The sequence below is a fragment of the Hippocampus zosterae genome, chromosome 9, assembly GCF_025434085.1.
Source record: "Hippocampus zosterae strain Florida chromosome 9, ASM2543408v3, whole genome shotgun sequence".
Classification (NCBI taxonomy): Eukaryota; Metazoa; Chordata; class Actinopteri; order Syngnathiformes; family Syngnathidae; genus Hippocampus; species Hippocampus zosterae.
The window spans coordinates 8511907-8532299 of record NC_067459.1 but is presented as its reverse complement, the minus strand read 5'-3'; the positions used below and the strand labels follow the sequence as shown (position 1 = coordinate 8532299).

General features: G+C 42.6%; 3 protein-coding genes across 11 annotated transcripts in view; 2 read left to right on the top strand and 1 right to left on the bottom strand.

Annotated features, from left to right (window-relative positions):
* Positions 1 to 10425, top strand: part of phc2b (polyhomeotic homolog 2b (Drosophila)) — a 34518-nt gene extending 24093 nt beyond the window's left edge. For all 4 annotated transcript variants that reach the window (XM_052075086.1, XM_052075085.1, XM_052075084.1 and 1 more), the window contains 8 exons: positions 957 to 1282; positions 3194 to 3404; positions 5232 to 5443; positions 7006 to 7135; positions 7514 to 7619; positions 7797 to 7911; positions 8702 to 9041; positions 9656 to 10425. In XM_052075086.1, coding sequence (XP_051931046.1) covers positions 957 to 1282; positions 3194 to 3404; positions 5232 to 5443; positions 7006 to 7135; positions 7514 to 7619; positions 7797 to 7911; positions 8702 to 9041; positions 9656 to 9810 — 1595 coding nt within the window. In that variant the 3' untranslated portion in view covers positions 9811 to 10425. The remainder of the gene's footprint in view (positions 1 to 956; positions 1283 to 3193; positions 3405 to 5231; positions 5444 to 7005; positions 7136 to 7513; positions 7620 to 7796; positions 7912 to 8701; positions 9042 to 9655) is intronic.
* The window catches only part of rps10 (ribosomal protein S10), a 150952-nt gene that overhangs the window by 23432 nt on the left and 107127 nt on the right, over positions 1 to 20393 (top strand). The window lies entirely within an intron of this gene.
* The window catches only part of anks1ab (ankyrin repeat and sterile alpha motif domain containing 1Ab), a 47562-nt gene continuing 38152 nt past the window's right edge, over positions 10984 to 20393 (bottom strand). For 2 of the 6 annotated variants that reach the window (XM_052075130.1, XM_052075136.1), the window contains 3 exons: positions 18668 to 18766; positions 17222 to 17319; positions 10984 to 12718 (listed from right to left, as the gene is read on the bottom strand). In XM_052075130.1, the coding sequence (XP_051931090.1) occupies positions 12601 to 12718; positions 17222 to 17319; positions 18668 to 18766 (315 nt within the window). In that variant the 3' untranslated portion in view covers positions 10984 to 12600. Of the gene's footprint in view, positions 12719 to 13935; positions 16832 to 17221; positions 17320 to 18667; positions 18767 to 20393 lie in introns of those variants that run through there. The other 4 variants (XM_052075131.1, XM_052075133.1, XM_052075132.1 and 1 more) reach the window with 4 other exon arrangements.

The following is a 20393-nucleotide window of genomic DNA, read 5'->3' as shown; positions in this document are numbered from 1 at the left end:
TGTTTTTTACACCAATCCTTAACCATATTTACAATTTCATATGCACCATTGGATCTATGTCTCAACGGATGAAGCTTGTGGTAAACATTTTCGCAAGTGGCGTCCACAAGCTCTCCATTCAGATGAACGAGAGCTTACTTTAAATATACGAAAATGTGTTTAAAAATCTTAAATATAGTAAGTGACGCAAATGCTATAATAACATGCCCGAGGTCTAGTTCTATCAACTAAATAAATAAATAAATAAATGCATACATACAGTACATACATACATGTCAAACATGAATTAAACCAAACAAATTCAGGCACTTTCTGAAATGAGGATTTAAAATGGCATGATACAAAATCAACAATCTTGTGAGACACATAAATAAAATGGAAACATAACACAGTTATCCAGGCTGGGATGTTTCGTCCACAGCAAGGAACAAGCCCGTGTTAATGAAAGGTCGAGAGCAGATGGATTCAATTCAATGCATGTGGGGGAGGGAGGCAAGCAGGTCCTAATGTGTGTCTTGATGGGGCCTTTTGTTCGCATGAGCAAATACACCTCAACCATTTTGTGAGTCAATTCCAGGAATAATGACTTAGTTGCATTTGTGTGTCTGATAAACAGTGTTCACTGAAGATACTGGATGTGGTTTGAGCCAATTCAGAATTAATCTTGGAAAATTTGAGCAGTAAACAGTCACTTGTATGTGTAAAGTGGTTATGAGAGAAACTGTTGCTAGCAGAAGGTTGTGGTTTGGATCGGAACAAGTAGGAAGCTAACAAATGACTGCTGTCAAGCCCCCAATACTCCTTAACACACATGTTCGCACACACAGGTTTTAATAAAGACCATCTTGTCCTTGGCATCAAAGTAACATTATAGAGAATGTGGCCTGCATAGCGCTGTGAATGCCTAAATTTGGGAAAAAAAACAAAAAACAACCAAATATCTATTTTGCTTGCAGCCTTCACGCAGATTCAACCCCACTCACTGGTGCAACACAAGCAGCAGCAGTTTGTGGTCCATCACAGCCAAAGTTCCCAGAGGACCCCTGGGCAGCTGCTACAGACAGCGTCCATTCAGCCATCGCCACACCCCATCCCCGTGCTGCCCAAGCCAGCGCCACACCAGAACGCCGCTCCCGGGCAGCATGCCACCATCTTCCACTCTACCATCAGCCCCCACACACTACAGCCCGCCACCTCATCAACCTCTTCTTCCACATTGACGAGTCAGGCCAAAGCTCAGCCTGTGCAGCTCACAGCTATAAACCTACAAATACACCCCACGGTACGATCTGCAAGTTGCCCAACCATTTGGTAATTTAAAGCCATGTCCATGCATACACCTGTTCACTGCGTATCTAAAAATGGGCCTATTTACACAGAAACCCTCCAAAGTATCCAGCATTAAGCTGCCTTTGCATTTTAGTCGTGCCACCCACAAAGCAACAGTTCTATGAGGGATTCTGAAATTTGTTTTCATGAGTGGTCAACCGTCAGCAATTTCTTTTGTTACAATTCAAAATTTTAGTAGCAATTCTTTCCTTTGTAGCGAGTTACTGTATAGGTGGTTCTCAGTAAGTATGGTCCAGGAGTGTGACAAAAGAGCCCAAAAATTAATTTGGTCAAAATTATGTACATAAACATATTATGCTTTAAAATCCTTTAAATCAAACTTTCCAGAAGTGTGCTCTGAATCAATAGATTGTTCACAAGACATTGTTGAATGCCATGGTCTATACCAAAGTCATTTTGGATGGAGCACTTGGTACCTGGGCACAAAGCACTCAAGTAAAAAAATAGATATTTTAAAATTAATAATTTTTACACTTGAACCACTTTACCACCTTCATACATATTCATATTGAAAAAAATGTATAAATGACCAAATGTGTGTAGAAAGGTAACTCTGAAAAGTTTTTTAAAAAAAGACCCTTATTTACATAGCGTTACATTGGAGGCACAGTAGACACCAACAATTGATCAGCGTTCACTTTGCAAAATATGTTATGCCTGCAACTGAACTGTGTGCCTTTCAAATCTTGCTGACTCATGCGCAACAATACACTAAATAGTGTGTGCGACTAGTGTCATAATCATAGACTTTTTGTCTTCTACTTTCTCCCTTTCATACTTTTGCTGTTGTAAATTGGGAATGTCTCCATTGTGAGACAAATAAAGGTTATCTTATAATTTATTGATCTATTCTATTGAACGTGCAATACCAATAAAACTGGACACCCCGCTAGACATGTCACTTACTCGGTCATGTCGGGGGGAAAAAATGTTAACAGCATATTTTGCAGGACAACCAGTGAACATCCGGTTTAACACAGCAAGTGGTTCTGGTAAAAGTATATAGTACATTACAATAGTAGATTGTCGATGGCACCTTGTGAACACAAAAATCTAAATGATGTTTTTTTTCTGATGACATATGCACAACGTGGCACTCGAAATACAATAGTGAGTTGCATAGACATCCTGTCAGTTTACTGGTAACAACTGTTTTTGAAACCGATGCATTTTAAAGGTATAAAGGGCTCTTAATTACATGGGTGTGTTGTCATATCACGAAGAGGAAGTGGCTGCGATGGCTATTTTTCAACAGTCAAAATAGATTCACAAGTGGCAGGCAGCACGTCTCAGTCAAGTTGCTCCTTTTATCATTGCAGTATGTCTGTAATATTGATAGCAGTGAAATCGGTATTAATTGTAAAGGGAAGAGAATAATTGACTCTCTAGGTGGGTCAGCCTTTACCATCTATTTGGACCATACTTTCTGAGCACCACCTATACGTATGAGCAGCAGACTATTAAAAGTATGATTCTCCAGTTCAACTGCATTAGGTTGCATTCCTTAGTGTGTGGTGGACTTTAAATGCAACTCAGCCAAGGTAGGATATTGTCACAGCTGTCTGTGGTGACATTGTATCCCTTAATCAGCGTCCAACATGTAGAATAATTATAGAATAGTGACATTTCATTTCAGATAATATTGGCATGAGAAAAAGTCAATCTGGCGCAATTTCAGTTTCATAGGGAGTATCTGTCTGGACACTGGCCCGCTCTTTCTCCTTTACTGTAAAGCCATCTTAGCCATGCGGAAGAAAATAATAAATGGGAAAGGGCCTACATCCATCAAGGAAAACATACATCCCCTCACTCAGTAACATTTTGTTCCCCGTTGAAACTGCAGGCCTCTCGAACACTGGTTCAGGAGTGTAAAGATAAGCCAACATCACTTGTGGTGAGAGAGGCGTGTGCCGCCTCCACCCCGCAGCAGCAGCCACAACAACAACAAAAGCCGTCACCACCAGCACCACCACAGCAGCAAAGTACGCCATCGCAACCCAGGAAGCCTGTAGAGCATGCCAAAGCTGACACAGTGCCGCAAAGTCAACCACAAGGTAATGGTACATTTCCAGTAAATTTCAGGAAAGGATATCACTAAATGGGCTCAGTAACACTTCAGAAAACCAATGTCAATGAATACAGTTTGGTGCTACATCCTTAAGTGCAACTTAAAACTCTACAATACAAAAGCCATTTACCAACAACACCCAGAAAAGCCGCCAGCTTCTCTGGGCCCAAGCTCATCTAAGAGAGACTTATACAAAGTGGACAAATGTTATGTGGTCTGAAGAGTCCACATTTCAAATTATTTTGGGAAATTGTAGACGTCGTCTCCTCCAGGCCAAAGAGGAAAAGAAGCGTCCTGGCTGTTATGGACGCAAAGTTCAAAAGCCAGAATATGTGATTATTTGTTGTGGTGTTTGTGCCAATGGCACACTTAACTTACACAGCTGCGAAGGCACCATTAATGCTGAAAACTACATATCGGTTTTGGAGAATATGCTGGCTTCCAAGCAAAGTCTTTTTCATGGACGCCCCTCCTTATTTCAGTAAGACAATGCCTAACCACCTGCAAATTTTCTAGAATAGTGGCTTTGCAGTAAAAGGGTGCGGGTACAAGACTAGCCTGCCTGCAGTCCAAACCTGTCTCCCATTGAAAATGTGCGGAACATTCTGAAGCGTAAAATACAACACCAGACACCTCGGATGGTTGAACAGCAGAAGCTGCACTTCAAGAAAAAATATAAAATAATTCCACCCACAAAGCTTAAAAAAGTATTGCCCTCAGTTCCCAAATCTGTATTGAATGTTGTTAAAAGAAAAGGCGATTAAAACAGTGGTATACAGTAATACAATACATCTCAATGAATGGAGCGTTTTCACAACAGTTGTAGCCCTGTCCCCGCTTTTCTGGAATGTGTTGTAGCCATTAAATTCTAACTTAATGAGTATTTGTTAAAAACAGTCAACTTTATCAGATTGACCATGAAATATATGTTCTTTGTGGTGTTTTCAATTTAATATAGATTGAATATGATTTGGAAATCTTTTTATTCTGTTTTTCATTGTTTCACAACCGCCAAAATTAATTGGAATTGGGTTTTTAGTTTGCGTAGCAATAAAAAAAATAACCACATTAGTAGAGCAACTGTTACTTTGGTCACTTTTTTTGTCGAGGGGTTAGAGCTGATGATGATTTAATTTTGAGTGAACATAAACTGTCAATGAAGAGGGCATAAAAAGACAGGGTTTTTAATGGGAGGGTGACATTTTCGCTGTGGCCCTGCATGTTTCATGCATGGTGTCATCCTGTCTCCAGCTGGTCTTCTGTTATGGGGTCCCAACTCGGTCACATGGTAGCTGTTTTAACACGTTAAAAAAGTGTTAAAACAAATAGAACAACACAGACAGTTCCTTCGACAAAAAACAACAAACTGAGCAGCGCCACGTTTTTTTTCTGCCGAGTAAGAGCCAAAGCTGGCTAGAGAACTCTTGCAAACAAAATAGATCCCACAGTTGAATTTGGGAAAGAAGCAAAGGAAAAAAAGACTGGTCAAAAGTGAAGTGATGTGTGTGTTGTTTAATTTTTGCAAACACTTTGATCATTGTTCCTTAGTTTCTACACAAATTTCAAGAAATTACCTTTTTGACGAATGCTATTTTCTATAATATTAACAAAGAACAGTCGACATAATGATTTCCAACATTTAATACAGTTTTGCATAATACACAATTTTTGAAAGGTTGACGTCATCCATCGCGTTTCCAGCCTTTAGGCGCACCTTGGACAGTGTATAAATCTTTGTAGTCCACAGATGAGCTCCTCGAAAAACGTTTTCTCCATTTTAACAAGTTTCTTTGTTGTGTCATTTGCCGCTTAGGAGGAGGTGCGACCAAGAGGCCAGTGCCTGCGCCTGGGAGCCCGCCTCCACCCATGACCTCTGGAAATGACAGCGAGGTTCCCGGCGTGACGGCTGTTGCGCCGCACAATGGAGAGAGCAAGCCGCCCCAGGCCATCGTCAAGCCACAGGTCCTCACGCATGTTATTGAGGGCTTCGTCATCCAGGAGGGCGCTGAGCCGTTCCCCGTGTGTGTAAGTGGCACCCCCTTCGGTGGCAGCCCGAGTCGAGTAGACGAGCCTGGAGCTGGCGTGCTCTCCTGCCTGGAGGGAAGCTGTCAGTCGGCAGACACAAAAACTCTCTTCCTCTATGTGAGCCGACGGCTCCCAGGTTGTCTGTGTTTCTGACTTTAACTATGGACACTGGAAGAAAAGAATACACACTGTGTGATGAGCATCTGTCCCTCATCAATTTTAACCTTAAAAGTTGAACAACCAAAACCTGCCATTTGCTGTTGTACTTTTGACACCAGACACATAGAGTGATGGCTAAAGAAAAGTGTAATTGCAACCAAAAGCTATAGAACCCAAAATGGAAGATGCTGCCATGTAGAAAAGTGTTTGTGGGCTGGCCAATACGAAACAATGCAGTTAATTAAGTCAAGTAAGTTTTATTTCTACAGCGCCAACTGAAGTTGTCTCGAGGCCCTTTACACATTGAGCATGTTAAGGTCCATGAGAATGCATAACATACCACATGTACAGTATGTTAGAAAAATCAGGAGGCAATTGGTGACAGTTGTCTTCCTTCGCATTGCAAGTCTGCAGGCTTTTGTCCCCAATTCACGTCCCCTTTTCACAAACATGTACATTATGGTTTTTAATCATCGTATTAATCACAGCTTTTGATGAATGTTTCATTTTTTGCCCATATTAGCGTTTCTGAATTTTATTTCTTAAGCACGGGTGCCCAACCAGTTGATCGTGAGCGCCAAGTAGCTGCTGACTGGCCCCATGTCGATCGCGGGGGGAGGTAGAGGGCAATTGGGGGCGGATGATGTGTGTGTTATTAATATTAATTAAATATGTTTATGTTTGTGTACAGTGCACCCTAAACATCCTATCAGCTTCACTTTCACAAAACAGTATTACATTTTTTTCTGAAATATAAAAGCAGGTCACCTTTAAACCTACGTTGGCGCGCGACCTCCATCACCAGAGGTTGTTAGCTGTCAGCAGTCTGCAATTGAAGCTTGCAATCAGAGCTGTTGCAATATATATAGTATTTTTTATTGTTCTCATTTAGTTGGTTTCATGTACAATTCACCAATGGAATTGGCAGAGAAAGGGAATATAGAGTGCCAGGAGAAGCATTTTCTCCCTGTACTTTAGTGATGCTCATGCATTTAACACGCTGCAAAAGTGCGTCCCGTACTTCTGCGTCAGGTCTTTCACCAAGGTGGGCATTGATTTCCGTTTCACAAACTCTTGCATCTACTTTATTTTTCTGTTTCGTTCATGTTAGGGGCTGTTATGGCTGTTGCTCATGACGTGTGTGCGCGTGCTGCGTGTGTATGCGTGCATGTGCGGGAAAGGTCGCTCACGTAAGGTTGTTTGGCTTGAAAAGTACATCTTCCACCAAAAAAGATTGGGCACCCTTGTTTTTCGGTATTGCGAACTTGCTTTGTGTGAGGAGACATGGACGCACGTAGTACATTCATCAAAAATTTGTACACATCAGTATTTCTTGTGTCGTGCTGTTTTTCTTCATGTCATCTATTCATTTTGCAATAATTTGAATATTTCTGTGTCAACAGGTGGAACGTCTCCCCATCCTCATCAACAGCCCCAAAAAACTGGACAGTCAGCTCTCCTCTGATCCGGACAAAACTCCGGTCAGCAATGCGGCAAATTCTGACTCTGAGCTCGAAGACTTGACTCAGACAGGTGAGGCACAAAGCGCCGAGGTCAGTGTGGCTCCAATGTGGATACTTCATTTGTCGAACCCATGCTGAAGTGGCTTTTTTTTTTCCCTCCTCCGGGACTGTTCTTAAACATTTTTGTCTAGCATGCGGAATTCCTCTCTTAAAGGAGACATTTTAGCCTGGCCATCACTTGAAAGTGACTTGTTGATCAAGTCATGAGCAGAAAAACTCAGTATGGGAGTGGTTATTATGTATAAGAGAATTGTTTTTTTCACAGCCAAATTTTTATAAATGTTTAGATAACCAAAGATGTCGTGGGTCGCTTAACTTCACGTTTTATATTACCTATCAAAACAAAGCAACTGAAGAAAAAATAATTTTCTGTCGTCTGTCCCAACAGAAAAGGATCAAGAGCCCAAGCTCACGTGCGAATACTGTGGCTGGGTGGACTTTGCCTACACGTTCAAAGGTTCCAAGCGCTTCTGCTCCATGGTTTGCGCAAAGAGGCAAGGCAACATTTTCAAGTTTTTGACTTTCAGGTTGAAAAATACAAGAATACAAGAATACAAGAATAAATGTTGTTTTTCCACTTCTGGAAAGATCCATTCAGAGATCTTTTTTTTTAAGTAAATGATGCATAAATCTGTACAGTGTACTAAGTAATCTGAAATGTGTATGTACAGGTACAATGTGGGCTGCACAAAGCGCATCGGCCTGTTTCGTCCAGAGAAAACCAAACAAACAAATCGCTGGCGTCGGAGGAGTCAGGGCCGCCCAAGTATCGAAGCAAAGAAGCGGGTAGGCGAAATGTTCTCCCATCAAAATACACAAAGGATGAACAATTAAAGCACATCCTACACTACATCCCCTTGTCACACTCTGGTTGAAGGACTCGATTTTGGGGTGTGGTTCTGTCCCATACAACTGGAGTGTGCGTTTTTTTTACAAAGTTGATTGGGGTGACTAAGAGATGCCAACTTGGTGACTTTCGTGACCCCTCCAGCGACTACGGTGGAAACTTAACTTACAAGTGACCGACCTATTAGTTTTTTGAGATGCACATTTTTGGGACTTTTTTTTTTTTGACTTGCGACAAAACATTTGTGATATTAGCGCTAGAGTCTGGCAGCAAGCGTTCTTCGCAACAAGCTGGCTATTTGACAGGTCATGATGACTAAAACCAGTCGCCTTCAAGTTGTTTGTTGCTACTGCCAGCGCACGTTTTGCCAAATGTAAACAGCTAAACATTGTGTACCCACAGCAGTCTCATATCTTTGCCTTACAAATAGTCCGCTAGTTTAATGCTAGCAAACGATGCAAAATGCCACTGATGGGCGAATGAATAGCACAGATGTTGCAGTGTTTTAAACCTTAAACACAAACAGTAGCAATACATTTAGACAGGCAGTATGACAACACTCATAGGCATATGTTCTTTATCTTCAAAATGGCTAATACTACTGCATCTTACTGAGTCAATTAATTGTGAATCTTATTTTTTGTGTCTGCTCCTTGGTGGGAAGAGGGCTCCCCATGGGCTGCAACGGAATAATGTTATTTCCATTCATTCATTCATCAACCCTCTCAGAAAATGTCCCCGTCGCCACAGCAGACCCAGGGCGGCTCAGTGTCTTCACCGCATCCCTCTCAGCCCAGTCAGGAGGAGTCGAGCCCATGTTCAGAGATGTCCAGCTACGAAGAGCCGCCTTCGCCACTGTCGGCAGCCAGTTCGGGACCCCCGGCGCCCCCAGCTCCGCTCCCGCCCCCGGCCCCCGTACCAGTCCAGCGGCAGCCGAGCAGGGCGTCGTCGGAGCCGGAGGCCCTCGCTGGCAGAGACGCCTCAGCCGCTTTGTGTCAGCCTTTCTTACCCGACGACCCCACCAAGTGGAACGTGGAAGAAGTGTATGAGTTCATCTGTTCGTTACCAGGTCAGGAAAAAAACCATTTGATGTGCAATGTTTCCTTTCAGCAACAAAGGACACCTGCTACACTTGAGATCTAATTTGAGAGTGCTTCCAAATAGATCATATCAACCCTCTTTTAGGAGGATTTGTCTTTGGTGAAATACCTTGAAATTTGACATTTTTAAATTCTGAAATATCTTGCAGCACATCCACCTCAAAGTTCTGAGGTTTGAATGCAGGCTTCTGTGTGGAGTTTTCATGTTTTGTCTCCGGGTTTTTTGCAAGAGTACTCCGGTTTCCTCACACATTCCTAAAACGTGCATGTTGAAGTTCTTCATGGCTTTCCATTGATGCAATTGGTTGTCTACATGTGACATGTCTTTGGATGACGACCAGTCCAGAGTGTACTTGACTGAAGTCAGCTGGCCAGGACATAGTGCATTTGATAAAGGTGTTAAATTAACGGCTCTTTGGCGGTTTTAATGACGTTAACAGGATTTATGGTGATAGCGTTCCTGTATTGGCTCTCATTAGATTATGAAAGTGTAGCTGAAGAAGTGGTGTCCTAATTCCACTGTGCAAGTGCATTTTGGCAGCGGTACACTGCGAGAAAAATCATTTTTTGGTTGCCCACACAGGCTGTCAGGAGATCGCTGATGAGTTCCGCTCACAAGAGATCGACGGCCAAGCTTTGCTCCTGTTGAAGGAGGATCACCTGATGAGCACCATGAACATCAAACTGGGGCCGGCGCTCAAGATCTTTGCACGCATCAACATGCTCAAAGACTCGTAGCGAAGGATGCGTGCGTGTGTGCATGTCTCGGACTGGGTTATGACCTCCCCATCTCATCTTCACGGGCTCTTGAACTTAATGGCAGCGTCACCATCTGACTGAGGAACATGCTTTTGTCTCCAAAATAGCTTACATACGAAAAACCGACTGAGATTAGACGTCTGTTTAAGCTTTAAGCAAGAGAAAGATTCTCTGGTGGATTCAGATGTCCAAGTTCATCTCTATCAATTGGAATATTATCGAAAAATTAATTGAAATGACTTTTCAATTCCAAAAGTGGAGGTCATTAAACATATAGCAAAATGCTTTTCAGAAGGCCACTTTCAATTTAATGGATGCATTAAAAATAATTTTGATTGTTCTTCCTGAGAGGGCAAATTTCGGGTTTGTTAGCTTATAATCATCAAACAAAATCCTGAACATAAAATCCTGAAATATTTCACTCTGTAGTGAAAAAATATAACATCACCTAGACTTCTTAATTTGAGCTGCTGAACTACAAAAACTTTGCCACAATATTCTAATTTATTGAGATGCGCCTGGAAATGTTAGCAAAAAATAACAATGAAGGGCTGAGAGAGTCAAATTAGCACTGCCATGAAGTGTTGTTTTTTTTTTTTTTAATTTAAATAAAATTGGTTTTGTATTTTTGCCAGCCTTAGAAAAGGCAAAACACAAGCAGTTTTGTGTCCAGGAACAGAAGATTGTATTCATGATCAGCAGGAATGATGCTGCCAAGTGTTCCCGCGCAGTTATGTTCTTTTGTTTCACTTACATGGCACTTAACGTCTTCTTTGTGGTGTCTTCGCCCTCAACATGAACTGTGGAGTTGTCATGTTATTTGTAAATGGCAGCCAGACTGACTGACTCTGTGCATATAATTTAACCTTATTTGAGAACAGAAATTATGTTAAATATTTTTGGAAATATGCAAGTGTATTAAAACAAAAGACATTTGAGTTTTTCCTCATTGTTTTTGTAAATTATATCATCTGTGTGTGATTCATGGCCGTGGAGGACTGTTCTTGGCCTTTTTTTTTTAAACACTTGTGTTTAAGTTTGGTACGCTTCTTTTTGCAGCTATAAATGATTTCACCTTCACTATGGTACTCTTTAATTGCCGCGATATACAGATGACATCTTTGTTTCTTAGCAGAAGAAGTCTTGATGTGAGTGGAAGTTCTGAAATGTACAGAATGGACATTGTTGCAGAAAGAATCCTCTTGCTTACCTAAAGGGGCGCTGTTGTTTCCTTGTTGTGGACCGGACTGTGGCTCGGAAGTTCAGGTAAGACTCGTTGTGTTTATTAGGGTACTGTATGCATTTTCCAGACATTATCCAATCAATTTCTGTTATATGTGGATCAAATGGTGGCTGTGTCAGAAAAAAAGGAACTTATAATGATCCACTGAGACCTTCAAAGTCGGGTGCAATCAACTATGTGAAAATGGTTGACTATTCCATCCTAAGTAATCTAAAATGAATGATGACATTTTGGCTGGCATTCAAAAAAGAGGTGAACATCCATCCATCATTTTCTGGCCTGCTTATTGTCACGAGATGTCAGAACTAAAAATGAATAAAAGTCCCTTTGGAGACAGGTGTTTTTCGCAGAGGTGTAGCTAGTTCATTGGGGGCACTAGACAACCCCAGTCACGCGGCACTCCTGAGCTCGATAAAGTAATACTTTACAGTTATCTGATTAAGTTACATAATTGTGTTTGAATGTTCTCCTTCCCTCTGGTCAATGAGTAGTATCACCAAAGATTTTTAATAGTAATATCTATCATCTAGATGAATTCAAAGAGGCAAAAAGTTACTTCCTGAATGTAAGACTCAAGACTTCCCTACAACCCAGATGAAGCCAAACGCCAGACAAAATGGATGGATCGAAGGTTGATTTTTTAGGCACAGTTCCCCTGAGAAATTAGAAGAGAAAAGAAATTGAACTCCACATTGAGGTTTAGCAATCTTGTGTTCGATCTGGGTGCATGCAGATTCGATAGGGATGTCCTGAACACCATGATGGGAAACACACGTTTTGATGTTTTGTGCTCCGCAACACAGCTGGAAACAGCGGAAGTAGGCACAGCCAAGGGGGGGCGTTCTGCCTCACAATTCTGTGGCATTTGACCTGCGATTCGCTTCTCGCCAAAAGCCAGCTGGGACAAACTCAAGCTCACCAGTGACCAGGTGAGTGTATTCAATTTGAATCCTCCTCCTTTGGGAAACTAATCTGAGACCGCTCCAGATCAAGAGAACCCTTGGGTCCAATTCATTTGGACATTGGGGGGGGGGGGCGACAATGCGGACACTTCACATGGGATTGTGGGATGCTTCTGCCATTGTATAATTTAATATCGTGAATACTGCTTTCTGAAATGTTGGAAACTGTGCCTCATTGACAAATCCGAACTCTGGCCACAAACATGGGCAAAACTTTAAACGTTGGAATATATCTATTTTTCTATATACAGTACATAAAGATAGATTTTTTTTTAACTTCAATGTGTTGTTTTCTTGACATTTTCTATGTATTTCTGATAAGCCTGGATAAAGTTGACATGCTCGTCTATACAGTGCTCCAAACCTGTCACGGTACCTCCATAAGGGGTTGCAAAACGGGCCAGAAAGTAAAAGTGATCTTTCTAGCTGACCTTTTTGTCAAGACGGGAGCTATGCTCAAAGTCCTGTTTAGTCGGCCATGTCGGACAGGTTTACCTTTCCTCTGCGTGTATAGGTAGCGAGAGCGGGAACGAAGCGGGGTGCGGCGAGCGAACGCAGCAAGATTTAAATGTCAAGAGCGGATTTGCTCCATCTACCTCTTCCCCGTTTTACCTCGCACGGGCCCGCCCGCTCACTCGCCAACTCACAGCTTGGTGTCCGGGAACTTGAACGCCGGGGCGAGCTACACAAGGAGAACACCAAATGTTAACAGACTCCCAAAGATCATGCACGGTGTGTCACCTGTGTCACGCCCGCACAACTTGCTTCATAGAGCTGCTGCTGGAGTCAGGCCTGACTAGCAGTTTCTGACTTAGAAATTGACCTTGAAAGTAATCAGGATCATAAAACTGTGGCATGCCTGTTATTGTAAGACCAGTGATTCCCAACCATTGGTCAATATGACCCAATTCTACATTAAGACCTCGTAAAATAAATTTGGATTTGTTTCTAAATATGTTTGGTGATAATGGCTGAAGACAAAGCTGCGTAGTATGCGATTGTGGAGATTTAGTCTTTAAACTTTTTCGCCTTTTCAGTGTTTGTGGCTTTTTTTGGGCGGGGGGTATAAAACGGGGCACAGTGACGCAGTTGGATGTCCAGCATGAGTTGCCCCTACCCTACTATGCAAGAACTTCAGAGTTGTTGTTCACAACAGCGGTAATGTACCAATTGTGGCTGTGGGGCTTCATGCTTATTTTTATTACTAACCTCAGGCCTGTTAGCTGACAAGCTAGCTGATAGTTCGCGCCACTCGTCACAGCGTGGAAAGCCCCCGCGGCAACCCAGTGGGATATAGTCCACCCAACAGAAGCTTCAAGCAGGTTTTCACAGCTCAAACATGTAGGGTTGTATCGCCAGACAAAAGATTTATTCAGTCGGGCGTGCTTTCGCCCATTCAAGGTGCATCCCTATCACATTTGATAGTGCAGAAGAGATCTTGCCATATTTATTTATTTATTTTCCGGATTTCACACAAGGTATGTTTGGGAATAAATTGAGACATCGTTATTTCAATACACTTTTTGTGATAGCGATTGTGCAGTGTGATTTTAAACAGACAATATGTGCTCAATAAAGTTTGGGAAACGCTGGTTTTGACCTTATGCGTATGAAAGAATTTTGCTCCAATTCTACATCATACAAGTATTGATGAGGATGAGGCTTAGAGGTTCCACTTTTTGAGGTATAATTTCAGTTTTGGGTTGATTGGTTGTCTTCAAGTCCGTCAAGACCTCAAAAAGTAAATCATTTGTAGTGTTTGATTTTGAACAAATAAATAATCAACTACAGGTGAAGTGTAATGTTTTTCAGTCCAGGAAGAAGCATTTGTTTCAATTAAGTCAGGCCCACCTATTGCTCCCTAAATACAGCAACTGAAATTACTAATCATTTGGAGTATTTTTTTTTTCAAATGTTGCTTTGTTTATTCTTGTAGTTTTCAGTTGTGATGTCACAAAACCAAAAGCCAAAAAAAGTATAAGTGTGAGTTAATACCTTAGAACCTCACTGAGCTGAGGTTTCACATCAAGGTACCACTTGTTGCCCACAATTTTGGTTGATTTACTAGGATCCACTCTTGAGGCATGATTTCAGTACTGGACAGCAACCATCAAAGTGCACAGTCAATTCAGGCCCGACTAGTTTGCTGTCTTAAAGGTCTGACGAAAATCCCAAAACACGAAGTGAAAAAGAAGAGAAAATTTGTAAAAGACCATTTTGAAGAACAACAAAACATTTGCAATTCAGTCAAACCCAACCATAGTTCGGCCCAAACCAGTTTAGAAACCAAATTGAATTAGGAACCGTTTCGAACATATTTTCTGTGGTGACATCAAAACATTAAATGAAAAAACCCAAACGTTAATCCTTAACATGCGAATGGGCACAAATTTGTTTGTGTCTTGAATTTTAGTCGCTCTTCCGACTTTTTGTGGCTCTACTGGAGAGGTGTAAGGGACTTTTGATACCATAGTGCCTTGAGATACTAGTCACTCGATTTAAGCTTTTCAAAATACAGGCCAGAAGATTTTTTTTCATTTGATGGCAGTTTGTCAGGTATATCTAGTAAATATGCTTCAAATAGGAGTCTGAAAGTTGTTCATTTCCACTCTTGGCTGAACATGACTGTCAAAACAAACACAAAACAAAGAGAATTACACAATGTGTACTTAAAGCTACCTAAATGATAACATACAGTGGGGAAACGCCATAGCCACACAGGCTAACAATGAGCATCTATGTGGCGCTGTTTTTACCCTTTCAAGGAGAACTCACGTCAACAATTTTCTTGGCAATATGTTCTATGTGTCCCCATTAATGTAAACACAATATTCCGATTAATATTATGTTTGTGGAATAAGAATTGATCGGATCAATCCACCTGTTTTCATCTCAATTTAGCTCTATGGTCAGATATTTTAGCCTGCATCGCCCCCTACTGTCGCCTATAAATTCAAAGTGCCCTCAGGTTTGCATTGCACGAAAAACATATTACTGCAAAAAAAGATCAGATAACAATACTCAGACATACATTATTTATCCTCTGCAAAGACCAACTACTATAACTGCAGTATGGAGTAGCCGAAAGACAAGCCCAATCCCGAGTACAGTATATCTGTATTTGTTTGCCTTATGCTGCCCCCGGGTCTTCAAGGTGCACACGCCAGAATGAGCAGCACGTTGGGCATTGAAGGAGAGAGTGACAAAAATTTACTCCATACTACAAGAAAAATGTGTATTTTCTCACCCCCCAAAAAAACATTGGAAAAAGGGTTTTGGGCGGGGAGTGGCTGAAATAGTATCTCAAGGCACCACTGTACTTGCTAGCCCCCAGGCAGCCCAACTGGTTTGCTGCCTAAACTGGCTGCCTTAGAAACCATTGAAGTAAAAAAAAGAGGTGTTTGTTCAGAACTAAAACTCAGACTGGTGGAAGGTGAAGGGAGTGAGATTCCCCCAATCTAGCAAAATCAACCTGTCAATAAATACACATCCTCTACTTTGGTACCCTGGTAGCCGTATTTGGGTTCAGGTTAAGATGGAGTACGAAGAGGGTGTGAGCTCTGAACTTCAGACCTAAATAAATGTCTTGACTCAACTGTCCTTGCTTTGCAGCCATACGAGCACGTTGCCATGGTGACACACGAGACAGGAGAAGATGCGTGACGTCACGACGCCAGGATGAAGATGGGCGGACGGCGGGATGGAGGCGGCTGACTGCATGGTGATGTTCAAACTGGTTGGACGAATGGCAGTGGATGGGAGACGCCACACACACGCGCACACACACACACACACACACACACACACTGACCTGGCCTGGCCGGCTTGGCACAAGTACCAAAACATATGACACTGCGATCATGCATCACCAATCGAAGCTAACGGTCAGAACACAGTGGCCAGAATGCTGCTGTTACTGCGGCACCACACAAACACACATGGGTCAAATGTGAAAAAACAGTCTGTCAACACACACGCATAAATACACACACGGACAGTGGCCAGGTGTGAGAAAAATTGTGTTGACACCACAACATCTTTCAAACAAACTCAATGAAACATGGCGTGTGTGCGTGCGCATCGTGCTCTCATTGCAAATCCATTTGTTAACACCACAACACGAAAAAGTATATTTGGTTTCTTTTTAAACGCGACATGACACACACTTGGCGTGCGAGAACATTTAAGCGTGATAATGAGATGCTAATTTGGGGGAAAACGCGTGCTTGGGCCCTCCTCATTTTTTTTTAAAATATAATCAAATATAATCAGGGCGTGTTTGGATTCCATTTACAAAAATTGTCTCAAATGGTGTCACAGCCGACTTCGGACTATCAAAACAGTATCACAAAACGGGCGCCCCAGCTGAGATATTCAAAGGGATAGTGCCAAGTGTTAACACAGTGGTTTTTTTTTTGTTTTTGATATTTTTGTTAAGTTTGTTTTGTCTCTCCGTGCTACCGTGACGCTGAGAGGCACAGGGCAGTTACAAGGCAAGAGCAGCGACCCCACCCCAACAACCCCCCTTGTCCCCCTCAGTCTCTCAGTCAAGTGTGTTGGAGAAGCAGCGTGCAGTCATCGGATGGTGTTCACTGGGATGGGGGGCCATGACATGACATCGGGCTGCCGGCCTCCTCAAAGTGCAGCAAAATATGTTAGTGACCCATCCAGCGTGTTGATTTTTTTTTTGTACAAATGCATAGAAAACAACAAAAACAAAACTGCTCATTGGTTTGGCATCCTGACCCTCCTCACAAAGTCTCACAGTGGTTGATGCCTGGTAAGACAAGAGAGGCTACACACGAACAAAGAAAAAAAAAGTTCATGATTGAAAGAGGAAAATCTAATTTTTTGGGGGGTACACAATATACAAATAAGCAACCTCTGGGAGCTATCAAGGGGTTGAAAATGCAAGGAAAAATTAGCTCATTCCAGGGGTGCAACCCCAGTTGCAGTCAGGGGGATCCTTAAAGGAGGCTGCTGGGCAAAAAAAAAAGAAAAAAAGATGCAGGAGGAGGCAGCCCTGAGGGGTGGCTACACCATCACAGTGAGAAGGCACGGGGCTCGAATTGTGCGTGGATTGCGAACCGGATGCAAGGTGGGAGGGGGCACGGGTTGTGGAAGTGGGATTCGGAGGAGAGGGTGGGTAGGGGTGGGGGGGCCTCAGAATATGGTGGTCTCGTACTTGGTGCTGACGGGCCGCCTGTTGGCATCGCGCTGGTCCAAGAGCCAGGAGGTGCTGCCCAGGGAGTGCATGTCGGCGTCCATCTCCAGGGGGTCGATCTGCCGGGTGGAGGAGGAGGAGGATGAAGAGGGTATCGGGAAGGGGGCGGGGGAGGGGGGGTAGGGAGAAGGGAATGACAGGGATTGCGTGAGACGGGCATCAACGCAGGAGGCTTCCTCCCGCGGCCCAGGGGCTCAATGCACCACATGGATGATTGACGAGCTCGCCGTGAGCTAACACACCCGAAATAATAATGCCACGACTCTAGCAGGACATCGACAACAATTGTTCGGCCTCCAAATAGAACAGTGTTTAAGTGGTTAGCACATCTGCCTCACATTTTTTAGGTTCTGGGTTTGAATCTGGGCGAGGCCCTGATTGTGCGGGGTTCACATGTTCTTTTCTTCAGGTAGTTTGCCATCCTCCCACATTCCCAAAACATACCCATATGGTTGATTGTCCATATGTGTCAGCGTGAATGGTTGGACTTCCCGTGCAAAATCGGCATGGGTTTTCTTCAGGTACGCCAGTTTCGGCCCACATTCACAAAACATGTTCATTGAATACACTAAAATGTTCGTAGGTTTAAATGGTATTTTGTCAGTATAGGCCCTGAAATGATCTGGCGACCAATCTGGGCTGAGATCAGCTCGAGCGCGCCTGTAACCTTAATCTGTATATGGACGATAGATAATGGATGGATGAATATGGGTCATCCTTAGAGAAATTGAGTATTTGCCGCTGTGAGGAACATACAGCTCGTGGGCCATATACGGCCCACCAGAGCATTTGATTCGGCCTCAGAATAACTGTTATTTGGAGAAAAAAAAACACTTAGCTCACAAATTCATAATTTGTTTTCATGAATATAGGGTTGTCACTGATTGACTGAAAAGTACATTTAGATTCAACCGTTTAGGTAGAACGATGACCTAGTAGAGAGCAAACACATAGAACCACCACCACAACAACAGAACTGTAGAAAATGGATAAATGGCTAGTTCCTTCTTTCGATGAAGCTGGAGTTTTTTTCTTCACGGGAATATTTCTTTTCAACTCTTTTGGATCCTTTGCAATCCTACAGTGACCATACATCTGACCCATAAGGATTTATGGCAAAAACAACAGACTGACCACAGATCCCACAGTTGACACACTCATTCACCTTCCGCTTCAACTAAAAGAAACCATCCAGCAAACACAACCGGGAACCCTTCCGTTCAGCTAAACTGCGACACTTGCGCTCACGGCGTCCATGAGGAAAGATGGCAATGGCAGGTGGGATAGGGAGATGGAATCTGTGGTGGTGGGAAAGGTAGAAGATGAATGTGGTGGCGGGGGAAGTAGTGCTTGAATGGGTGTGCCAAGGCAGCGGGGGGGTGAGTACAGGCAAGGAAAGAGAAGGACCTGGACTCCGGGGCTAACGGAGTGCAGCGGGAGGAAGGTAGGACGGTGGGTGGTGCACGTGTGACAGTGACAGCAGCGGCATTCGAGCACGGGGGCACCCTTGGGGGGCAGCAGCAGCACCAAGAAGACAAGAAGACAAGGACATGTTAAAAAGACAGACAGGAGCAGTGTGACCACATGAACTGTTGGTGAGGACTTGGGGATCAGAAAGTTCAAGTAGCATTGGAAAGCGTTTCTGGAAAAGTTTTAGTTTAGGGTAAAGTAGTCGCCAAATTGTGTAAAGCAGGGTACACACATATATCAGCGGATATTTTGGTTAAACTTAGAATGCACCATACAAGCACTTTATGGTCGCAGGTGTTTGAGAGATATAAGCAGGCAGGAGTTCAGAAGATAGACAGTAATGAATACATTTCCTCCAGAAATTAGGCTTCAAGCTTTTTTTTTTTAATATTCTCAGCCAAAGGTACTGTCAAACAAAACAAAAGAATTCCACTTTGGATATCTGCAACAATCACATAACCTCTGTTGGCATAAAAAATGCCATAGGTACACGTGCTAACAATTCGCATCGAGGTAGCCATTTTGTTACCCTTTAAGCAGTCGAATACAAACGGTGGAGCAGGTCACACATAGACAATTTAGCAATAGTCTCAGGCATATTTTCTTCATCTGCAAAGAAAGACTAATATTACTGCCGCGCTGAGAAGCTGAGAGAGGAACTGAGTCTTCAGTACACTATATCCGTATGTTTGTCTTATAGTGCTCCCAGGTGGCGAAGGCACACACACCAGAAGAGCAGCACAATGTGCATTGGAGGAGAAAGTGTGATAAAAATGTCATATACTGTATACGTATATCTAATTCAATTTAATTGTGTCATTACTCAGTTTTATAAAGTCGGTTATAAAGTGTAATCTTATGGAATGATATTTCAAAAAGAGATTTTTGTTGTTTTTTTTGGAGGGGTGGGGTGTCTGGAACAAATGAATGGTATTTCTCTTCATTTCACTGGGGAAAGAAATTATGTTTTCTCCTTGTCATTTTTATTGTGGTGATTGATTTGTGACACCCATAATACCAACACTCAGCACAACCAGACGTTCCTTGATTTGTGCCCGGCAACATCCCTTTTAGATCACAATCATGGACTCTGTTGCTTGTCACCACCCCTCATGTTGAAGTATTTTCTTCAGTACTTTTGATTTTCAAACAATTCTAATGTATCGAAATTATATTTGTGGTACACTATTTCTAGACCCCTCTGAAATCAGCCGATTTTTAAGTTTGCTCCCAACATTCTTTCTACTGCTGGGCAAAGTTAGTGAGTTACGATAAGGCAAGCGACCACTTATTGGGAAAGCGACAGCCCAGGGTCGAAGGAAAGAGATAAAAACAGTCCATGAAAAATAGTAAAAGCATGGACAGGATTTCCAATCTTGGAGTCGGCAATTTATCACCAAGCCGAATTATGTACACTCGTCAATTAGTGTGCCGATACGTGTATGTTGCGCATGCATTGCCAGAACACATCTGCTGAAAATGTTATTATGCAAGTACTGTACTTGTGCTCATATCTAAAAATGTGAATCATATGCTAGTCACCGGTAGTCAAACAGTAAAAACATAGAAAGGGATTCCACCAAGAAGGCAGCACTTCATCACTAAGATGCCAAATTACATTTGTCAGTTGGTCTGTGAATGTGTATGACACAAATTTAACGCC